The sequence below is a fragment of the Durio zibethinus genome, chromosome 9 (genome assembly GCF_047325235.1).
Source record: "Durio zibethinus cultivar Kanyao isolate XHJ-2024 chromosome 9, ASM4732523v1, whole genome shotgun sequence".
Taxonomy (NCBI): domain Eukaryota; kingdom Viridiplantae; phylum Streptophyta; class Magnoliopsida; order Malvales; family Malvaceae; genus Durio; species Durio zibethinus.
Window position 1 is genome coordinate 10,230,985 of NC_143170.1, and position 24,219 is coordinate 10,255,203.

The 24,219-nt window shown below is 30.1% G+C and overlaps 1 protein-coding gene and 1 pseudogene across 1 annotated transcript; both read right to left on the reverse strand.

The window, feature by feature from the left end:
* Positions 1-395: 395 nt before the first annotated feature.
* Positions 396-23,337, reverse strand: LOC111316959 (E3 ubiquitin-protein ligase ORTHRUS 2-like; annotated as a pseudogene).
* Positions 16,959-18,435, reverse strand: LOC149516791 (uncharacterized). Its single transcript, XM_089766166.1, has 2 exons — positions 18,304-18,435; positions 16,959-18,199 (listed from the first exon to the last, which is right to left on the reverse strand). The coding sequence occupies exon 2, from the start codon at positions 18,024-18,026 to the stop codon at positions 16,959-16,961; it is 1,068 nt and encodes a 355-aa protein (XP_089622292.1). The 5' UTR covers positions 18,027-18,199; positions 18,304-18,435.
* Positions 23,338-24,219: the final 882 nt, after the last annotated feature.

A 24,219-nucleotide genomic window follows, 5' to 3' on the forward strand; every position in this document is an offset into this window, starting at 1 on the left:
CAATTGATGCCCAAAAACATTGTCGTAACTCGTAAGAGTAGAGAATATGCTCAGCAGTGTGCAATGACTCATGTAATTCTTATCCAACTTTCTTTTGATAATTCAATTTTCAAATCCATTCAATCAAGTAAAGAGGGGCAAAATAATAAGTTAAAAGAAAATAATTGTTACAAAAAAAAAGCACATCATCTACTATTACTACACTACAATTAACGGATTATAATTTAAAATTGTATGAGATTCATTTATATAGAATCCAAACTTATAAGTAATAAATTTTAATATAATTTTTTATTGTGATTAAACAACTCTAGGATTTTGTAAAAAGAATTATTAATGAAATGCCTCCGAAGGGAGAAAATTTTCCATTAACCATAGAATGCTTCAATGGTCTACATTGAATTGTTCTGCATCCAAGAAACAGCTGTTTATACGCAGCCTGAACACACAAAAGATTAATCCTAACCAGGCAGAGTCAAACCCAATCCAGTCCTATTCTTGGTAAAAATATAATTGTAGAATTGAACTACCGGTATAAACTGGCAAAGTCCCTTAATATTCTGATAAAAGTTTCGGCACAAAAATAAAGTCAACCAGAAAAAGTATCATTCAAAATCATCATTAGATGATTGCACATGGAGGGTACTTGACGGCGGGTCATTTTCATCAGCTCCTACTTGAGCAGTATCCATTTTCCTCCTCTTGCTAGTTCTTTTAGGTTCGCAATCATGTGGAGGATTGTGAGTAATCTTTTGTATCAGCATTTTCAGTTTTCTTGCCAGTTTCACCGTCATCAGAACCTAGGTCTGCATTTTCCCCCAGGCCATTCATATGTTCCTCACTCAACTGTTCAGAATGGTCCTGATTCTCCTCTCTTTCGTTTCAGTGAGTCAATCACATCCATTAATTCTCGGTTGACCTGACAATTTAATTAAATAAACTTATTTAAACTATGTCCGTCAGCGACAGACAATTCATGCAGAAATAAAGTTAAAAGGATGTGTCCGTGACCCACTTTACTAACAGAAGATACTACAAACGTCCAGCAAGTAACCTCATCTATTTTTCAAGCCTTTTAGAGTTGAAGTTAATTGTTTTCCCTCCCACAAAGTAAAGCACAACACATCCTGCATTATTAAAATTAGGCGAGAGGAAAGGTAAATACATACCATACCTGAAGGTTATGAAGAAAATCAGAGATATCAGTTGGGCAAGAAGGACTATGCAGGACATTCTTTTGTGATATAAGTGTCCGGCCACCATTGTTCCTCTCTTATAGCAGTCTTACCAGCAAATGCAGCTTCAGAACAAGACTTACAGAAGTTGTGGGCACAAGGAGTTGTAACCGGTAGATTCATAACTTGCCGACAGATTAGACAACCAAACACTGCACATAAGGAATACCAAGTCAAAACAGAAAGCTTTTTGGGGGTGAATGATGCTGAAATGGATTATGAACTGATAGAAGTGTGCTCTCTCACTCTTCCTTTGTTTTTCTTTTGACCATGTGATTGTTCAATTTATCTCTGTTTCTCTCATTGATCTCTATCTCCTACTAATGCCACCTTAAAAATGAATACAGAAGACTATCAAATGTGCACATTGCCCTTGTTTTCGGATAAATTACCTCTTGAACAGTACAAGCTGTGTAATTTTTTTTGAAAACTTCTTATGCATTAAAATAAAAATCATGTGCAAATTGAGTGAAACTCAACTATCTTCAGCTACGCTTCCAACTTAACCTAGGATTAAATACACATCAATAGATTATTTTAGTACAAGCAAACTTAAGGCATGTAGAATAGGCCCAGAGTACCAAACACAAATAATTCATGACAGTAAAATAAGAACAACCTTTCAAGAGTCTCTCTCTTGTATTATGTGCTTGCCTTACAGCTTTCCTTGCCCTTTTCTATTCTTCAAGATCAACTGCATTCACAGGCTTTTGCTAGGAGGTGGAGCCTTTTTCCATTTCCAGTGACTGCCTTCTTCCTGATTGAATTAAGAACTGCATAAGCATAGCAGAAAAATATAAAGCATTCGGAAAGAGGAACCAGATTGTAGATGATATCAAAGATCAAACTCCAAAAAGAGAGAAGAGGTGTTTCATTATTTAACTTAATTAATAAAACATGTTTTATGAATATATTTTTGTAGTTTTAAATGACATAATGAGTTCTCCAACACAAGATACATTCTTAACAATGTTCGGCATCAGATTGACTTTGATCTAGCAGATAATACCTTATAAAAACAGAAACATGAAAATAAAGAAACCTGAACAGAAACTGCATCTCTTACATCAAAGTCCCATGATGGAGTCTCCTTTCTCCCTGATATGTCAGTTGCCTTCTTCAGCTCAGGAATAGCTGGTAAGGGCCTACGTTGATCCCCATGCTCATTGGTCCGGAACCAAACCGATTGGATCCAAATCAATTGGGCCTAATCTATCACGCCCAATAATCCCAGCCCAATTTTCCATTTTATATTTCTTTTTTTAATTTTATTGTTAGGTTTTTCCATTTTATTATTTCATGATATTTATCCTTATTTTATCTATTTGTATATATCTTATTATTTATTTATTTATTATGTAATTATTGGTTGTCTTTGTCTAATTTTTATTTATCTTTAGTACTGAATGTTATTTCATCTTTGAGTATTATCTAATTAGGTTTTAAAAGAAATGAAATGAAAAAAAAAAAAGATAATTAAAAAAATCAAATGGCAAAAACCTTGCTGCAGAAGGATTGATTGGTGATGGAATTAAATCATGATTCCCAAGCAATAATTCCGAGAATTTTTTTTTGGGAAATTAAATAAAAAGTTTTTTTTAAGATAAAATTTAGTTTTAATCCAAGTATAGGATAGCTTTTTAAAAGAGTTTAATTGTAATTGGAACATTATTGGAGCTTGGATTTTTTCCACTATAAAAGGACATAAAACAAACAACAAAAACACAGTAATCATCAAACACAGCAATTAAGAATAGTATATAGCAGTTATAGAGACAACAAAAAAAAAAAAGAAAATCTTTCGGCAATGAGGTTTGGGAAGAATTCATCCTTTTGAGTTTGTGAGTCATGAGCAGTTGAGATTATGAAAGGATTCAAGAAGTTTAAAAATTACAAATTGGTGTTTTTGGAAATTTTTGCAAAATTTTGGAAAAATTTTAAAATTTTCGACCAAACTTTGAATTTCTCCTTCGAAAATTTGAACTTTTCGACAATTTTCTAGCGAGAAACTTAGTTTCCGATGATCATTTCTAGAATTCGGTAATCAAACCCAGGTTCTGACAAAACTTCTAGTGACTTACGTAGTTACCGACATCCTTTTTCCAAAATCCAGCCAATATTCAATTGGCATTCATTCGATTTTAGAGAGAGAAGCAGAGTAAAGGAGAAGAGGAGAGAGAAAAAGCATGGGAAATTTGAAAAAAAAAATAAAATTTTGGACTTTTATACCTAGTTAATACGGTGCCATTTAGATTATTTAAAGAGCATGATCCACACATTTTCTAAGTGGTCAACTTGGTTTGTAGTGCACCCGACCCGAACTTCTTAAGTTAGTTTTTTGTTATGCCCAGTAAGTCGCTCAGCTGACCTTGAGCCTTATCCTTCCAAGTTGTTTTTGTTCATTCAGTCGAGCCGCCTATGCCAAGCCAAGCCGATGTCATTTTTGGTATTTCTTGTTCATTTACTTATTTATTTTGATTTATTTATTATGTTTGATTTATTTATTTTTGAAATATTTTGCATGATTAAATTTCTAGGAAAATTTTAGGAAAAAATAGAGAAAATTATAAAAAAAAATTATAAAAATATAAAACAAAACTTTAATAAATTTTGAATGATAAATTATAAATATTCAATGATAAAATTCTTAAAAATTATAAATGGTCAATTTCTAAGAAATTTTTAGGTGAGAAATTTTTACTAAATTTGATCCAAATGGAGAAAAAATTTAGATAAAGTTTCACTAACAATAATTAATGTTTATTTTCAAAATAAAAAAAAAATACATAAGCAAATTTAATAAAAATTTGAGATTGAATTTATAATTATCCAATGATGAGATTTTTAGAAATTTCAAATAGTAAATTTTTTAAGAAGTCTCTAAGTAAGTAATTTCTCTAAATTTAATCCAAATGATAAAATAATTTAGATAAAGTTTTAATAAAAGTAATTGTATTCTTTTTCAAATAAAAAATTTAAAAATATAACTTAAAAATTTGTGTGAAAATATTTGATAATTATCCAAGAATGAAATTTCAAGAAAAATCACAAATGGCTGAACTTCTATGAGATTTCTAGGTGAAAGTTTTTTTTTCTAAATTTAACCTAAATGGTGGAAAAATTTACATAATTGTCATATTATTTTCTTTCTAGGATAAGAAACAAATGATGAATAACAAGAGTAGATTCTAAATTTAACCCAAATAGCAAAAAAATTAGAAATGAAACTTGTAAGATATTTCTAAATTAAGCTCAAATTATGAAAATTTTAGAAATAAAACTTGTAAAATAAAAAATAAATTTTGAGGATGATTATCTAAGAGATTTCTAGATGAGAAAATGTTTCTAATTGTGGCCCAAATGGTGAAAGAATTAGATATATTTTCAATAAAATAAAAATTTAAGAAAAAAAGTTAATGATTAAGTTTTTTCGATGAGGACCTCTCCAAGAAAATGAATGGGATTTTTGAATACTCTTGAGGTGAGGAAGTACTTTTAGAAAATTTTCCAAATTGATAGAGAAATCTTAAGAATTATTTTTAATATTTAAATATTAAAATTTAATAAAAAACTATTATAACCATAGACTTTTAAGATAATTTAAAATAAAATGATATAATCCTTTAGACGGGCATGTACGGGTGCTATAATCTTTTCTATATGTAATCGAACTCCCATTTTATTCTAAAATACAGATCATAACTTATTTTTTTAGGGACTTTTAGTCTAGTTAAAAGAATAGATTCCCCTAGGTAACCAATCACACCTTAAAAAAGATTAATAGTGACTTCATAAGTTGTGTCTAGCGATAGGTCCACGGATCTATATGTTATTACAGTTTGGCGACTTCATTGAGGATGCATAGAGAGTCAGTCCATAAAATTTTAAAATTTTATTATTATTTAGTTTAACGATCTTAAAATGTAATGATTATGTTATTTGTTTGCTTACATTTTCCTTTGTTATCTTTTATTTGATTTATGGAAATTTGGGGGCTGAAAATTATATGTTCCTTCACACATACTATCACATGTATTTGCATTACACGAGCTCTATTCTCGAGCTTCATCTCTCTTAGGAGGAAGCAAAGTACCTACATTCTTATGAGATGATAATCTCCGTAATGACTAGTAAAATACTCTCACTCAAATTGAATCTTTTTCGTTGGTAGCCTGTGATGAGTGAGGATTAGAATGTTTTACTAGTTTGTAATGGATAATGATGTAAGGAACAATTTGGAAACCTTTAGTGGTCAAAATCACTTAGCTTTGTATATAATCCACACTTAAGAGGCCAGCCTTAGGATATAGTCATTCTTACCCGTTGATAGATGTAACCTCAAATTAGGACATAAGAAAGAAGAATTTGTGTGATATATTGATTATTTAACCATTTTATGTGTTTAAATTTTTGCATTTGCATCATTTCAATTGTCATATTGTTTGCATTATCATATTGTCCATTTAACTTTGTGCATCATTTTTATTGTCATGTTTAACTTTATGCATTTGCATCATTTTCATGTAGGGAACAACTGCCACATATCAGTTATTGATAAACAGATTTATACATATATCTATGGAAGGATAAATGCAATTAAAGTCTGCATCAATTCATTATGAATCTTCTTACCAATTGAAAGTTAAATCAGAGGAAGGTTAAAAAAAAAAGGTAATTGTCTGCCCCAAGGTTTTATGTCATATTTACCTGAGAAAGTTCATTTTGATCTCTAACAAAATGACCTGGTTGACTTAAATAATGTTTGGAGATGCATGAATAGAATAAGGTAGGAGGTATTTGAGAACAAATATGGGGACATAGCTTTATTACTTTAAGTAGATGTGGACAATAATATGATTAGAGCTATTATGCAATTTTAGGATCTTTCTTATAGGTGCTTCATCTTTAATGAAGCAGATATGATGCCAATGATTGAGAGTATATGGTCTTATTTTACCTTGATTTACCAAATCCAGATAAAATCTATTGGTCAAATAAGGTGAGTTAGCGTAAGAAGCTTGTGCAAATGCTTGGACTTAGCTTGCCTCAAGTTGATGCATGTGTTAAAGCAAAAGGTGAAAGCAAATATATTTCATGAAATTTTTTGTGAGACTTCGTTCATGAACATTTGGGTGATGATTAGAGAATAACAATGAAGGCTATAGCTTTATATGGATTGGTGATCTTTTTAAAAGTTCTCGAATATGTTGATGTCGCAATGGTTGATTTTGTTGATCAAATAAAATATAAAGTTAATGTAGCACCGATTATTCTGGCAGAAACTATTCTATCCTTGAATTATTATAATAGAAATGGCAAAGAACGTTTTAATGGGTGTGTACAATTGCTTTATGTATGAATGAAGAATCACATTGAATGTGAAGAAAGTAGTTTCACAAACCATACCTTTGTTCCAACATTACAATTAAATAGTTATGTTATAGCACATGGCTGAAAGCGAAGTTAAAAGATAAGTGGGTTTCATATATTTGTACGCTTAATAGCCAAGAGATAATTTGAAGAGCACCTTGGATGCATCATGATTTTGTGTTGTATAGCTATGTGAATAAACTTTGGGTTTTTTTGTTGGGTTTATGGGGTGCTGTTACTTATGCCCTAACTTTGGTGCAATGATATTTGGATGTGAGCAATTTATTCCAGAAACATATAGACTTAACCAGTGAGAATTTTCTTTTACTAAGAAAGGGGTATATGGAAAAATTGAAGAGAAAAAGGGGCATGAAATAGATTAATAAGGTTAACCAGAAGAGGGCCACATATGATGTTACTCTTGAATATTTGGTGTGGCATGCAAGAAGAACAAAGACATTGTGCTTCATCGAGAATGAAGAGTTGACCTTTTTTCAAAGTTAACTCTCCAAGATCTTTTGTTGAAGGTAAAAACTGCTAAACTCCAAACTAAAAGAGATGAATTAGAACAAGAAAATAAGCTATTAAAGAAAGAAATACAAGAAAGTTTGAAATTGCAAGAGCAAAAAATCTAGAGCCTAAATGAACAAAAAGACCAATGGAAGGCCTTATTCAATGATTTAGACAAGACACACTCATCGATCACACTTAAAATTACCTGACTCTTAAAAGAAAATAAGTTATTGAAAGTAAGGGTGGAGGAGGGACAAAAGGTTACTATTAAGGCCCAAAGACACAGTCAGATGCTGCAAGAGATAGTGGATCAGTGCAGAGCACATGTAAGCACTTTAACTAATGAATGCAAGAAACATGCTGAACAAAATGAGTAATGAAAAGGCATATGCATGGCAAAACAAAACATTTGAGGCATCTGTTCGATCAGCTATGCACGATTGCCGACAAAACATAAAAAATAGAAGAAATAATGGAAGAATTGAAGGTAATGGTGCAACTAGTAGGAGCTCATAGGTAGCAATTACTTAACTTCCTAGATAAGGCACAAGACCATTATCGACAAGTTAGAAAGTTCATAGGAAGGTGTTAGAATAATGTTTAAGATGTGTTTAGGGCTTTAGAATATTTTTCTAGCTTTTTTAAGATGTAGTTTTGAAACTTTACTTAATAAATTTTTAAACTGAGATTTCTTTTATCAATGATAGTTATGTGGCAAATATTATTAGTGCATTTCATTCATGGATCATACATGAGCATTCATTTATTAAAAAAATTATGGTATTTAAGGTTCAAGGATAGCTCCACCATTCAAGAACCCCACGCAATCAACTCAACACCAATACAACACCAAAGCCCAAGCCAAACAAATAGAACAGGACAATGCCGATTGTCTTGAGATAATAGAGAAGGCATAAGAAAAACTCGAAAGGGAGTTGAGTAAGATTTTAAAAGTCTTGAATAAATTGAATAAAGAAAAAGGTGTGGAAGAAGATATTAGCTCGTAAGATTATTTATCACAAGATGTGGCTGATTTTTTTTACATTTTTGGTTATGGTCTGGATCAGGCCTAGTCCACATAAAGCATACCACTATAACAATTAACATTCCCTATAAGGTATACATACTCCAGAATGTCATCTACATCAAATCAAGGGTATTACCAAAGTTATGTAAACCTTGTTTTTACCAAGAAAGCAGTAAAGTTAGTCTAAGTCCTCAACTTGGATAATTTTGGAAAAAAAAATGAAAATAAAAGTGGTCGAGCTATTGGAAGACCCAAAGGCTAACCAAAAGATGAAAATACTCGATGAAAGATTGCGAGCAATGAAGAGAATTGATTTCTATGGTTTCATGGATGCTGCTAGGCTTTATTTAGTCCTAAACATTGTTATTCCTTTAAAATTCAAAGTTTTAGAGTTTGAAAAACATGATGGTACAAAGCATCCTATCATGCACGTCACTATGTACTGTCAAAAAATGATAGCCTACACCAGCAACGGTAAGTTGTTAATCCATGTGTTCTAAGATAGTCTGACTAGTTTTGCCACAAGATGATATGTCTAACTTGATCATTCTTGCATTCAATCTTGAAGGGAGCTAGCTTGTGACTTTTTTAATTAGTACCACCATATAATAAATATAGTTCATGATCACATTTCTTTGTAAAATGAGAGAAGAAGGTAACTGAGTCATTAAAAGAATACGCTCAAAAGCGAAATGATGTAACTACTCAAATTTAATCACTTTGACTGATAAAGAGACTACAATGTTATTTATAAGTACTTTAAAATATTTCTATTATGAAAATATGATAAGAAATGCAACCAAAAATTTTATAAACATGGTAATATCAGGTGGAATCATTAAGAATGCCATTAAAAATGATAAGCTGAAAGGAGATGAGTCTTCCACTACTAAAAAAAAAACCCAAAAAGAAGAAAATAAAACTCAAACAGTGAGTTTAGAAAGACAACAATTTAAAAATTATCTTCTTTATCTGCCACTAGTCTACCCCACATATTATCCCACTGTAAATGTTACATCTTACCCATATCAACTAGTTTTACAAACATCTCACCTATCAATGTACCAACCAACATATAGACCACCTACCAACATATATACCCAACCTATTGTAAAACACTTAGTCCATTTAACCAACCAAACAAGTGATCCTCAAGAACCATAAAATACTAGTGAAAAACCTACCTTGGATCCCATTTTCATGACCTATAACAAGTTATTTCAAGAACTTGTCAAGAACCACTTATTTATCTTTGTCATAGTATAATCACTTAAACCTCTCTATCCCAAGTGGTACGATCTTACTGCTCATTATGACTACCATTTTGGAAATGCTAGCCATTTCATTAAAAATTACCCTACCCTGAAGCACAAGGTGCAAAGATTGATCGATGGGGTATGGTCACTTTTGATACAAGTGGAATAACAGCACCAGATGTTAGTAGCAATCCTTTGCCCAATCATAATGTTGATGTCCTGATTGAGGGTAGAGAACACCATGTAAAAAAAAGATGAAAGAAATCAAAACTCTTTTTGATAAGTTGTTTGATGCCTTATATAAGGATGATATGGTACATTCGATGGATCCACATACTTATCATGGAAGATATGTGCCACACCAAAGATGCAAGTACTATAGTAGGTCTTTGGCCATTTTATTAAATTATGCGAACAATTTTTTCAGGTAGTACAAAAGCTTATAGATTCATACCAAATTGATTTTTTTAAATAAGTGCAGCCCAAGTTGAGCATTAAGGAAGTTTTCATGAAAAAAATGAAAGGGATCGAGAAAAAAAATATGAATCCACTTGTGTCCACTAGGTTACGAGCTAAACCATTAAAGCATCCTCTAGATGCTTGCTATCCTTGAAACCAATCTAGTGTAATTGTAACTCTTAATCATTTATGCCCAAAGGCATTGGGATAGTCTTTTATGTACGGGTCATTTATTTTTTATTATCTCAATAAAATAATAGAAAGATGCATTTTCATTACTCTCATTTTTCACTTTCATCAGGCCAAAATATCTTGCTGACATTTTTTATTTTATTCAAATTTTGGCTTTGAAATGAATATCAATATGATCATGATAATAATTTAGGATTTGATTTTGAAAATAACATTCTTGTTGAAATGATTGATAATCTATTGGGATTACTAAATATCTTATAAAGAATTTCACTCATTGAAAGATGAAAGTGATGCCATATGTGATTGTTATAATGGTTTGTTCACAAATTTGCTCTTGATTAATAAATGATTTTTGTTGAAAGTATTCATATTTGAGAGAAAAATAACCATATTTCTTTTATCCTTCTCACAATAAGTAAAATTATCTTTTATTACCCCATTTGATCTTATTGAAAATTTCTTTTAAAAAACCTTAAACAAGGATCACCCCCACATTGAAGTGGCAAAGTTTGGAAAATGTGTCCATAAAAATAAATAAAAAAAAAGAAAAAGTGAAAATTCTTAGTGATTTCAGGGGCAAAGTTTGAAAATGTGTCCATAAAAAATGCTAAAATAAAAGGAAAATGATGACCCTTAATGATTTTATGAGCAAAGCTCTTTTATGCTTAGATCTTTCTTGAAAAAAGTGCAAATGCAAAAAAAAAAAAAAGAAATGAATAAAAAATGGGGAAAATGAAAAAGAAGGAGGAAGAGATAGAAATTGATGAGACAAAATGTCAAGGTGCTCAACATGAAAGGAAACAATCCTTAGTTTGATTACCTTTCAAATATATTTCAAGCCAGTTTATCGATTTCTTTCATAACCCCTACCCTATTCTATATTATAACCTTTAAAAGTTTATTTCGATCAAATGTGAATACTCAAATTAGAGAATCATAAATTGAATTAAGGTATATTTATAATTAGATTGTTTTAGGTTTTGATTGAGATGTCACTAATGGATCAAAGAGAAAGACAGATGAAAACGAAAAATGAGAAAAAGATATTCATATAAAAAAAGCAAAAAAAAAAAGGAAAAAAAAGAAAAATGAAGAAAAATGAAAAATAGAAATGAAAAGAAAAATGAGAGCTCAAATTAAAAACTCAAAAAGGTTGTTTGAGTCAAAAGGGGTTCATCTAAGTTGAAAACTTGAAAAGACAGCTTAGATGAAGATATAGCATCACTTGGGAACATAACAACATGAAGGTTGGCATATTTTGAGGAGCTCATATTTTAAGTGCATTAAGTGGTTGAGTTTTCAAAAAAATTTGAGATGTGTTATCATAATTATTTGATTATTCATTTTAGGTGCTGTTGTCCCAAAAATTCATCTTTGTAATTTTACCCTTTTTATTTTTAGAGCCAAAATTGTTCAAATAAAAGATACTTCATTTCATTCCTTATTCGTTCTAAAGCATATGTCTCATTCCCAATCCATCATTATTCTTTTCCTTTAAATACCTTGCAATAAAAGAAATGTGTGATTACATTTTACTTTTTACTATTGGAATAATGATTGATAAATGAATAATGGCATAAAAGATTCACACATTACCTTGAAAAAGTTGAAAGTGATAAAGGCAAAGATGAAATGTTCAAGGCGTGGCAAGGACACTAAATTTGGAAATGAAAAAGAAAGATTTCTTTAAAAGAAAAATATGGGTGCTGGCATTGAATGAGAGAAATGATTAAGAACTAAGTAGGTTTTGCTTTACTGTTCTAAGCTCGAAGAGTTCGAGATCTAAAAGAAAGAGTCTTGAAAACCTATGTACCACAATTGAAGACAATAATTGATATTTGCATCACATGCATTGCATTTATGAATGTTTATTTCATGAATATAGGAAACAGGGATATTGTAAGATTTCACATGGAGAAGATAAGTATGAAAACTTTCCAATGAAGGAATTTTAAATTCTTGTTTGAGAAAAAACTTCGAGGTAAGATCTTAATCCTTGAAAATATATTTCAAGAAAATCAGTCATGGTTAAGAAAGAATTTTTAAACTTTTAAAGTTGTGAAGCTTTTACTCAAAGGAGCCTTATTTTTTAAAGTTGTGTGCCTCTATTTATAGGAAGCCTTATTTTTTAAGTTGTGTGCCTTTATTTATGAGGAGCTTTTTAATGTTTAAAGTTGTATGTCTCTATTTTCGAGAAACTTGTGTAAAAAAAATTAAAAAAATATTGAATAATTTGGACCCGAACGTAATAGGTTGTTTATATCTTTGCATAATTCCTATTGCATAAAAAATGTACAAAAATGGACAGTTATAGATATCCTATTTAGTTCGGACCCGAACCAATTGGGCCTTATCCAATCAAGCCTAAACCAATCCTAGCCCAATTTTTCATTTTATATTTCTTTTTTTAATTTTATTGTTTGGTTTCTACATTTTATTATTTCATGATATTTATCTTTATTTTATCTATTTGTATATATGTTATTATTTATTTATTTATTATGTAATTATTGGTTGTCTTTGATAATCTTTATTTATCTTTCTTATTGTTTGTTATTTTACCTTTGAGTATTATCTAATTAGGTTTTTAAAAAAAGAAATGAAAAAATAATTAAAAAAATCAAATGGCAAAAATCTTGTTGCAAAAGGATTGATTGGTGATAGAATTAATCATGATTCCCAGGCAATAGTTTCGAGAATTTTTTGGGGAAATTAAATAAAAAGTTTTTTTTAGGATAAAGTTCAGTTTTAATCCGGGGATAGGATAACTTTATGAAAGAGTTTAATTTCAATTGAAACATTGTTGGATCTTGGATTTTTTTTCCACTATAAAAGGATGGAAAACAAATAGCAAAAACAAAGTAATCATTACACACAACAATCAAGAACAGTACATAGTAGTTATAGAGGCAAAAAAAAGAAAAAAATCTTTTTAGCAATGAGGTTTGGGAAGAATTTATCTTTTGGAGTTTGTGATTCGTGAGCAGTTGAGATTGTAAAAGGATTTAAGAAGCTCAAAAATTAAAATTTGGTGGTTTTTAGAAATTTCTACAAACTTTTGGAAAAATTTTAAATTTTCTAGCCAAACTTTGAATTTTTCAATGGAAATTCAAACTTTCCAGTAGTTTTTTTGAGGAAAAACCTAGTTTTCGATGATCATTTCTAAAATCCATTGATCAAACATAGGTTTTGACATAACTTTCAACGACTTCCTTAGTTACTAACATCTTTTCTCCAAAATATGACCAATATCAATTTGCCTTCATCCAGTTTTAGAGAGAGAAGCAGAGGAAAGAAGAAGAGGAGAGAGAAAAAGTAAAGGAAATCTAAAAAAAAAAAAAAAGAAAATTTTAGGCTTTTAAACTAGGTTAATATAACGTTATTTAGACTATTTTAAAAAAGCAAGATCCATACGTTTTCTGAGTGGGCGACTCGATTTGTAACGCACTCAACCTGAACTTTTTAAATTGGTTTTCTATTGAGCCCAGTGAGCCGTTAAGCTGACCTTGAGCCGCATCCCTCGAAGTTGTTTTTTGTTCCTTTAACATATTCACCTATTAGCCAAGTCAAGCCAATGCCCAATTTTGGTATTTTTGGTTCATTTACTTATTTATTTTGGTATTTTTTGTTTTATTTATTATGTTTGATTTATTTATTTTTGAAATGTTTTGCATGATGAAATTTCTAGGAAAATTTTAGGAAAAATTAGAGAAAATTATAAAAAAAGTTATAAAAATATAAAATAAAAACTTTAATAAATTTTGAGCAATAAATTATAAATATCCAATGATAAAATTTTTAAAAATTACACATGGTCAATGTCTAAGAAATTTCAAGATGAGAAATTTTTTCTCTAAATTTGACCCAAATGGAGGAAAAATTTAGATAAAGTTTTAATAACAATAATTAATATTTATTTTCAAAATAAAAAATACATAAGCAAATTTAATAAAAATTTGAGATTGAATTTACAATTATCCAATGATGGGATTTTTAGAAATTTCAAATGGTAAATTTTCTAAAAAATCTCTAAGTGAGGAGTTTTTTTAAATTTAACCTAAATAATGCAAAATTTTAAATGAAATTTCAATAAAAGTAATTGTATTCTTTCCTAAATAAAAAAAATTAAAAATATAACTTAAAAATTTGTGTAAAAATATTTGACAATTATCCAAGAATGAAATATCAAGAAAAATCACTAATGGCTGAACTTCTATGAGAATTCTAGGTGAACGGTTTTAGTCTAAATTTAATCCAAATGATGAAAGAATTTATATTGGACTTAAAAAAAATAATTATCATATTATTTTCTTTTTAGGGTAAGAAACAAATGATGAATAACAAAAGTAGGTTCTAAATTTAACCCAAACGGCAAAAAATTTAGAAATGAAACTTTTAAAATAGTTCTAAATTAAGCCCAAATTGTGAAAAATTTAGAAATAAAACTTGTAAAGTAAAAAAAAAAAAAATTCAAGGGTGAAATTCTTAGTAATTGCAAATGGATGATTATCTAAAACATTTTTAGATAAGAAAATATTTCTAATTGTGGTCGAAATGGTGAAAAAATTAGATATATGTTCAATAAAACAAAAATTTAATAAAAAAAGGTAAATGATTAAGTTTTTCTGACGATGGCCTCTTCAAGAAAATGAATGAGATTCTTGAATACTTTTGAGGGGAGAAAGTACTTTTAGGAATTTTGCTAAATTGATAGAGAAATCTTAAGAATTATTTTTAATATTTAAATATTAAAATTTAATAAAATATCATTATAACCATAAACCTTCAGGATAATTTAAAATAAAATGGTACCATTATTTAGACGGACTTATGGGGGTGTTATAACTTTTCTCATATGTAACCAAACTCCCTAAACTTGTTCTGAAATGCAAATCAAAACCTATTCTTTTAGGGACTCTTAGTCAAGCTTAAAAGGATAGATTCACCTAGGTAATTAATCACACTTTAAAAAAGATCGATCGTGACTCCATAAGTTGTGTCAACGATATGTTTATGGATCTATACGTTATAACAACTACAATAAAGTTGAAGAAATCTTATCCATTAAAGTATACGAACAGCACAAACCTTGTCCATTGGAATGGCTCATTGTCACATCTCACAAACAAATATCAACAAACTTTAAGCCCCAAATGGAGGAAAATCCTATAAACAAATTAATTTAGAAAGCTCAATGTAGTAGGCAACTTTGTTGTATCTGATGGAAATAGGGTATCTTTATTCGACCTTTCTCCAACATTTTTTAATTCTATAGATTCCATTATATCTCGCCCACTTCTTTGGGGCACAAGAAGATTGTTTTTCTTGTGCAACCTATATATAATGGGAAACAAAAGCTTTTACTAAGTAAAATAACACCATCAGAGTAGGTATCTATGATAAGACTATTGACTCAACAAGAAAACAACTAACATGAAGTAACTTGGCACAACCAGGAAAAAAACCATAGCCTCCTAAACCATAAAACTAAAATGCCAACCTATTATTGTAGTTGTAGTTGCCCTTTTCATATGCATAGACAACTAGTTATAGAAACAAAGAGAGTTAAACTTCAAGTAATGAGACTTGCCTTACAACTCAAACAGGATAACCCTTTTTACAACTTACTTGCACAATGTCATTCATATTCTTAATTTTTTTTTTTATCAAATGACTATTCTTTGTTTGTTCACTTATTTCCACTAAGATCTCTACCTCCATTGCCATTGACACCTATTAAAACAAATAATTGTCAAATGGCCACATGAATAAAAGTCAATAGATAAAAATGTTAAGCTTACGGGGAAAAAGATGATAAATATTGATACCATTCTTGGATAATGTTAGGCATGATATCTATGCAGTAAAAGCATATCCTTAAGTTCTTCTAAGGCCTGAAAAATAACAACTACAAACATACAGCATGTCCACTGAAGCCATATGAACATTGCTTGTGTACCATATTGCCTACCCTTGTACTCATTAGTTACATTATAAAGTGCAATATTAAATATGACAATTAAACCTAGGAATGTAGGGAAGGGCAGAGGAAATTTACATAAAAGCCACCTAGCAACAGCCCAAAAAGAGTTGAAATTTGAAATTCACCTTTCATTTCAAAGAATTGAATTACCTTTTAAGTTGAGGCAACCATATTAGAGTTATAATGTTGACATCCTATATTGATTGTTCTTGAATAAAGTATTAAAAGGCAACAAAGCATCAACATCAACTAGACCAAACAGTCATCAATCCACTTACATTTTATAAGCAAGTGCAATGAAAATGATGAGGTAGCATACTACTAATATGTGTAACCTTTTGAAAACAAACTTTTCTGTGTAGAGAAACCACTCTTCATGATCATCGTCATCTTCATATCCTCTTGAGAGTGCCACTGATTGAGCACCATAGTTTGACTAACCAACAATGCTTACAACATGGGGAAGGTGAGCCAGAGATTTAAATAGCGGTCGCGGTCACATTTTCGATCGTGTAGCATTTGTCGCATTTTCGGATATAACGGAGATAATTGCGGTCACTGCGGTCATCACGGTCGTGAAATTTTTTTTTTGCACAATTTATTATAAAATGTAATAATTATAATTATAATTATAAAAACTCTTATTCAATGATTTTAAAAATAGTTTATGACACTCTATGTTTTTTATTTTCTAAAAAAATTATTCATAATTTTATTTAGATTATAAAAAGCATTCATATTTGGTTTATCCATAAAATTTTTCTTGACCAAGTTCATATTCAATATTAATTCTAGACAAATCAAATATTAACAAAACATAATATGTTAAATACCAAGCATTTAATTTAATAAAATTACAAACTTAAAAATATAATAATTTCAAATTCCATCAACTACAATTATTGATACATATTTCAAATTTACCACATGGTAGAATGACGAGGAGGATCAGATTCTCTATCTTCACTTTGAGAGCCAAGTTGACTCCATCTCCATCCCTGAGACCTTTGTTCTTGATACATTTGAGGTGGATGATATATTTGAGGATGATGCATTTGTGGTGGAGGGTACATTTGTGGTAACTGATACATTTGAGGTGGAGGATATATTTGAAGAGGTGGAGGATACATTTGAGGTGGATAATAACCATATGGAGGTGGATAACCATGAGGAGGTTGAAAATTATGTTGTTCTGGTGGATAGTAATGTCTTTGAGTACTAGCAGATGATTCACTATACTCAAAGTTACTAGAATTTGGTCTCTCACCTGAAGATGAAGAACCTCTAAAAATTTCATAGTGGTGCTTCTTTGCTTTTCCTTTTGATCGAGCTGTACGTGCACTTTGACCCTCACTAGATTCAGCAAATGTATTTCCTCCGTATTCTGCCATATTAATAAAAAGTCCACCAGTAGCAGCAATCCCAAATTCTCCTCCAAGTGGGTTATAAGGTCGATTTGCATCCATATTATCACCAAAATTCGCACCATCACCATCGCCATCTCCATCACCATCATCATTTGGACTTAAACCACCACCATCATCACTCTGACTTGGTGTTGGACTTGAACTTGAATGAGACACATTCCTTTCTTGAGATTGACGTGATCGTTCAACATTTATTTCATTATCAGAATTATCTGTAGGCAACCAATCAGAGTTTTGACCATCTAATAGAGGATTTTCTTTCTCTTGCAGCCATTCTGTTAGTGGATCATCATCTTCAAAAATATGGTCAAGGCTAATAGGATTAAAACTATTATTTATTTCATCAATGCTCATTCTTTTTTGATGTCTCATCCTCAACCTCATGTTATAATAGGTATATACAAGTTTCTGGAGTCTTGCAAACTTCAATCTGTTTCTTGCTTTGGAGTGAATATAGCTAAATGTGCTCCAATTACGTTCACAATTTGATGCAGATGTTGTTTGACTAAGCACTTTGATTGCTAGTTTTTGTAATTCAAGAACACAAGTGCCATATATCATCCACCACTCAGCTGTATAAAATTATTTAAATTAAATTTCAATGGGCTATACAATTAAATAATATAAATAAATTATAATTATTTAACTTACTATTTATCTGGATTCATTTGCTTCCAAGCTCTTTGTGCTTGTGGACTACCAAATGTTTCATGCTTGTCTCGAAATAATAACAACTACATCGATTGAAAATACAATAATAAATGAATAAATAAAAAACAATTTAATTTTTAATACATAAAACAAATGTTAAAGTTATAAAATGGTATTAAATACTAACCTGATTAATCATTCTGATTTGAGTATCTATCGAAGGTTCTAATCTTTCAATAACTGCTTTTATACCTTCTAATGTTTCCTTAAATACATTTGCAGAATGTTCCACTCCAAATTGAAATTGTGGATTTAGATAGTAACCTAAACATAATTTATAATAATATTATATTAAAGTAATAAAAAATAAATATATAAGCAATTTAAGTATAAAAAATAAACATATTTTTTAAATACCATCTATATTCTTGGTTTACTTACAAGCTGAATGCAAGTCAGAGTGCATGAAACTCCATCTATTGTCAATAATCTTTTCATATTCAACAGAATAACGACAAGTTTGTTGAATTGCTTATTTAGCTCTATCCACAGCCTCGTAAATAAAGCCCATTGTTGGTTTTTCATCACCATCCACAAGGCGCAACACTTTTACCAAAGGCTCATAAACTTTTATTATATCACCTGTTTTTTTCCAAAAATCTTTTCCCAAAATGATTTTTTTGACTTCATAAGCAGGTCCTGATTTTTGTTGTCCCCATTTTGAATCTTTAAATTCCTATATATTCATCAATAAATTTTTAGAGTAATATATTTTAAATTAATATTTTAAAACAATAATATTATAAAAAGATGCTAGATTTACATAATTGTACTAATTACTAAGTACTAACCTTTGAATTGAACATCTCTCTCAAACTTTGCTTTTGCCTTATTATTTCTTCTAATTGTATGAAATGAGTGGTAAATCGGGTAAGAGCAGGACTAAGTATTTGCTTCCCTTGTGTATATTTCTTCATCAAATTAACAGTCCAAATGTGATTGTATATAAAACAAGTCACTTTCTTTGCATCATCCAAAACCTTTGCCACATTTTTTTCCTCCCAATATCTTCAAGGCACAAGTCCAAACAATGAGCTGAACATGCTGTCCAATACAAATATTTTCTCTTCTCCATTAGTCTTTTTCCTGCGGCCTTAAGTGCTGCCTCGTTATCAGTGACTATTTGAACAATGTATTTTTCTCCAATTTCTTCCACAACTTCATCTAATAATCTGTAGTAAAAGTTTGTATCTCTACTACAAACACTTGAGATATCTACAGATTTCTAAAAAATAGTCCCTTTACTACAGTAAACAAGAAAATTAATGATATGCATTTGATTCAAACTATTGGTCCAACCATCACACATCAAAGTGACACCCAATTCATTCCAATAAGCTTTTAATCCATTAACCCATTCATGAACTTATTGATACTCAGACTCTAAATACACATCTGAGACCTCATAAGGTGTTGGAAGTCTTACATGTTGGCCAACTTCTGCTGCCACAGAAATCAAATTATGCAACCATGGGAAATTTGCTAATTGAAAAGGAAGTTGATCATATATCAAAAATTTTGATACTGATTCGCCCATTTTCTTCTTAATGTCTTTAGAAATGAATCACTTACTTTTGGTTGTCTTGAACTTTTACTTCTAACCAATTCAGGAACAGCTCCCCTTAATGAAAATTCAGACTTATTTGGAGTTCTTGTTCTTTCTTCAAAATATTCAGCAACTGAACCATGAGAGCTTCGTCTTTCTTCATATATGTTACTCCAACCACTAGTTCTTTGTCTGAATTCTTGTCTTCTATGCCACTCATATTGTGATTAGATACTATATCGCACGGCTTGTCTAGTAGCAATGTCTTCATCAGTAAATCCTTCATAATCATCTTCCCCTCTTAACTGTAATAAAAATTCATTTTTTCTTCTTTTGTTGTCAGCCTTTTTCGATTTGCTTTCTTGAAGGAGTTTCATCATACTTTCTCTTACTATACCTATTAATAATATAGTTTAAAAAAAAAGAGAAAATTAGTTGCACATGCTTATGTAATTTTATAATTTTTATTAAGAAATTAACAATAATATTTTCAAAGAAATTAAAAAAACATAACATACCAGTAACGTTGGGGCATGGTGCAACATTGCTAGTTTTATGAGCAATGTGTTCTTTGAAACGTGTTATTCCTCCTTTTACAACTTTACCACAAAGTTTACATGAAACATTTCCTCTTGTATTTGGCACATGTGTTCCAAAATGCCAACCTATATCATCACTTGGCGCGCCCTCTACTCCTTTACTCGGGAACTCTTCACGTGGTGACATACTTACTATTTTGTATAAAAACAAAATAAACTTATATTTAGAAATATTAATATTACTTATTACATCATTAAAAATTGATTTTACGCTAAATTTTTTAATTTTTAGTTTTTAATCTTAAGAATATTATTAAATAACTTAATCTTTTATATGCACTAATTGATATTAATTTTTTTATCACAAATAACTTCAAATAATTATATAATAAATACAATCTTCAATAATTGCACAAAAATAATAAGAATTAATCTAATATCAAAACAATTGACAACAATATAAATATCAAAACAACAAAAAAAATTATTAAATTTCATATACAAAATTATAAATTAATATCTAACACAATCAAAATATAATATTTAATTTTAATTAATTTTTGTCTAACTTATATAAAAAATTTATCAATAATTTTCATCTACAATCTCTATGTATATCATATTAAATTATTAATCTTTTATTTTTTTTAATTATAAATCTTCAATCCCTCTAATTAGATTTTATCTAAAAAAAATTTCAAAAATTAAAAGTTTTCAAACTTATATTTTAATAAAATTTTCAAACCTATATTTTTTATTTTTTAGTTTTTAATCTTAATAAGAGTAATAGATCATCAAATGATAAATTTGTTAAGTAACTTAATTTTTTTGATACAATAATTGATATAAAATTTTTTTTATCACAAAACAACTTTTAATAATTATATAATAAACACAATCTTCAATAATTACACAAAAATAACAAGAATTAATATAATATCAAAAGAATTGACAATAATATAAATATCAAAACAACAAAAAAATTAAAATTCATGTACAAAATTATAAATTAATATATAACACAATCAAAATATAATATTTAATTTTAATTATTTTTCATCTAACTTATACAAAAAATTTTATCAAAATTTTCATTTAAAATATCTATATATTATATTAATTATAAATTTTCAAAACCACTAATTAAATTTTATCTAAAAAGTTTTCAAAAATTAATTATAAAATTAAATAAAAAAATTCACTCCCACCCTCCATACACCCTACCACACCCAATCCCTCCCCACCCCTATCAATCCCTCTCCACCTTCCCCCCCAACATCCCACCACACCCAATCCCTCCCCATCTTCCTCCCAACGCCCCACCACACCCAATCCACACCTAATCCCTCCCCACCTTCCCCCCAACGCCCCACCACACCCAATCCTCCCCACCCCATCCAATCTCTCCACGTGCCTAATATATCAAATTGTTTAATTCTTTCTAACAACCCAAGTCGAGACCCTTCTAGAAACATTCCATTCTTCTGTTCATCTTCTTCTTCGTCTTACATTTTACTTTCTCTGACTTTCCAAAAATTTTTTTTTTTTTTCATCTCTCATTTTCTCTCACATCCCTTTATCACTATCACTTGCTGACTTACCTAGTATCTACACATATCTCGTTCGTCTTTCAAACTTTCACAAGACACAACAGATCGATCATTTTACAGAAATTTTACAAAAAAAAAAAGGTAATTTAACTTTCTTTTCTTACCTTGTTTGATCTTGAATGTTGATTGAAAACTTGAGGTTGATTTGAATTTGAATGCCGAAAATGCCGTTTGAATGGTTGAAACTTGAAACTCTGTTTTCTAGCTCGTTTTAAAATTTCTTTTGATGATAAAGATCTGAGATTGTGAGGCTGTGAGCTTTATTTTTTGATTTGACTTTTACTTTTACTTTTGCAGGTTTGTTGTTTTATTTTGCAGGCATAAAATTTTATTTTTTTTGTTAGAACTATTAGATCCGTGAGTAGAAAAACGAAATAGCGACAATAACGGTCCGTTATTGTCGCTATTGTCTGTTACGCTATTATTTTACGGTCATTACTCTCCGTTTTTACTGTGAATGAATTTCTCAACCGTTTTCTATCTATTAATGGTGGCGAAAGGCAGCGTTACCGTAATTTTGCGGCCGCTATTTCGCTATCAACCCATTTTTTGAATCTCTGGGTGAGCACCCCACTATCGGCATTCCAATCTGTCTTCCCAACATTCACCTACAAGAACACCATGATTTCTAGCTAGGTCATTTTCAGCTGATATTGGCCCAAAATGATCAGGCGGTACAGACAAATATCTTCCCACTGGCAGCATTTGCTTTCCCTTTTTTTTTCCTCGCTTTGTAATGAAAGCCTTGTTAGGTCGATCTTGGTTGTGTATAAAATGGTAAACTTTCAAAGGCCCGGCAGTAGCATTTAATTTGATAGCTTTGCCATTCTAATAACAGATACAAGTGTATAATTAATACAAGGCTGGCTTGCCATTTTGGGTGGAATTATTGACTGGCATTTTACACAAGTACGCTTTCGTTGACCTATCCACTTCTGAAAGCATTTAAGGCAGAAATTGTGGCCCCATGGTGCTTGAAACAACATGAATAAGAATTGGGCAAAACCTCAACATTTCTCTGCAAAACATTGAGAGAAAAAAGAGAAAACGAATCATAACAAGCCTGTCAAGTAACTGAATGCAAAAAGAACAGTTTAAGCCTCCATCAAGAACATCCAAAACAGAACTCTCTTCTTTTCCTTCTCCTTTCCCTTTCTTCTCTTTATCTCCATCTTCTTTTACCTTCTCCTTCTCCATCAATGACTCATCTGCCTCTATTACGGCAAAAGCTTGCTAGAGCTTCCATCTACGGAGGTCGCGATTGAGGGGAAAAGGTCACTGGAGCAGTCAGGACAGTGCCACTGCAACGTAGAAGCTAGGGTTTTGGGTCGAGAGGCCAAGCAGGCCACATGCCAAGGAGCGGTAAACGTGCTACAAGTGAGGGTTTCTTCCATCGAAGGGTTAACCTTGTAGCGCATGCATACGCTGTCGCCACCGCATGGAAGCTAGACGTTATCGTGCGCCATTGGGAACGAACACTAAGTTTTGATGCACACGATAAATGATGTTGGATTTGCTGATGGGACTTGATGGGTATGCAAACGAGATGGAGATTGGCGAGAGGAAAAAATTTAGACAAAAAGGCGGGGTTTTAAATGGAATTTGAGACGAAAATTATATTTACACCCATAATTTTTTTTATACATCTTAAATGGAATTTGAGACGGAAATTCTGTTTACACCTATAAAACGTTTTTTTTACATCTCATTATTAAATAAATAAATAATTTTATTTCTTTTAAATAAATTTATCTAACAAAAATCACATTTTCTTTCCTATTTTTTTAACTTTTTTTTTTTCATTCTAAACTCTAAATCTCAAAGTTAACACTAAAATCATTAAATCAACTATTAAATCACAAAGTTTTTGAATATTTCACTCAATGCAGATAAGATTTCAAAATTTTTGTTCATTAATTTAGTTGAAATACTGCAAAAGTTAAAGTTTTTACAGAAGTCTTAGCATCAAAATCATACTTATTTGAAATGGATTTTTGAAAATTTTAGAAGGTTCTCAAAAATCAATTTCTAAGAGTTTTAAAATCTTTTCGCAAATGATTTTTTGAGAATATTTTAAAATTCTTGAAAATTTATTTTTGAAAACCTTAAACGTTGAATGAAATATGAATGGAGTGTAAAATTTTTTTTGTTGAAATCATATTTCTCAAAAAATGGATTTCTAAAAGTTTTAAAAGGTTTTTAAAAATTTATTTTCGAAAATTTTGAAAACTTCTCAAAAATCTATTTTTAAAAGTTTTGATTCGAAAATAAATTTTCAATGAAATTTTGAAAGCCTTAAACATGAGAAAGATAAAATTGTAATTTATTACAATATAAAATTAATATTT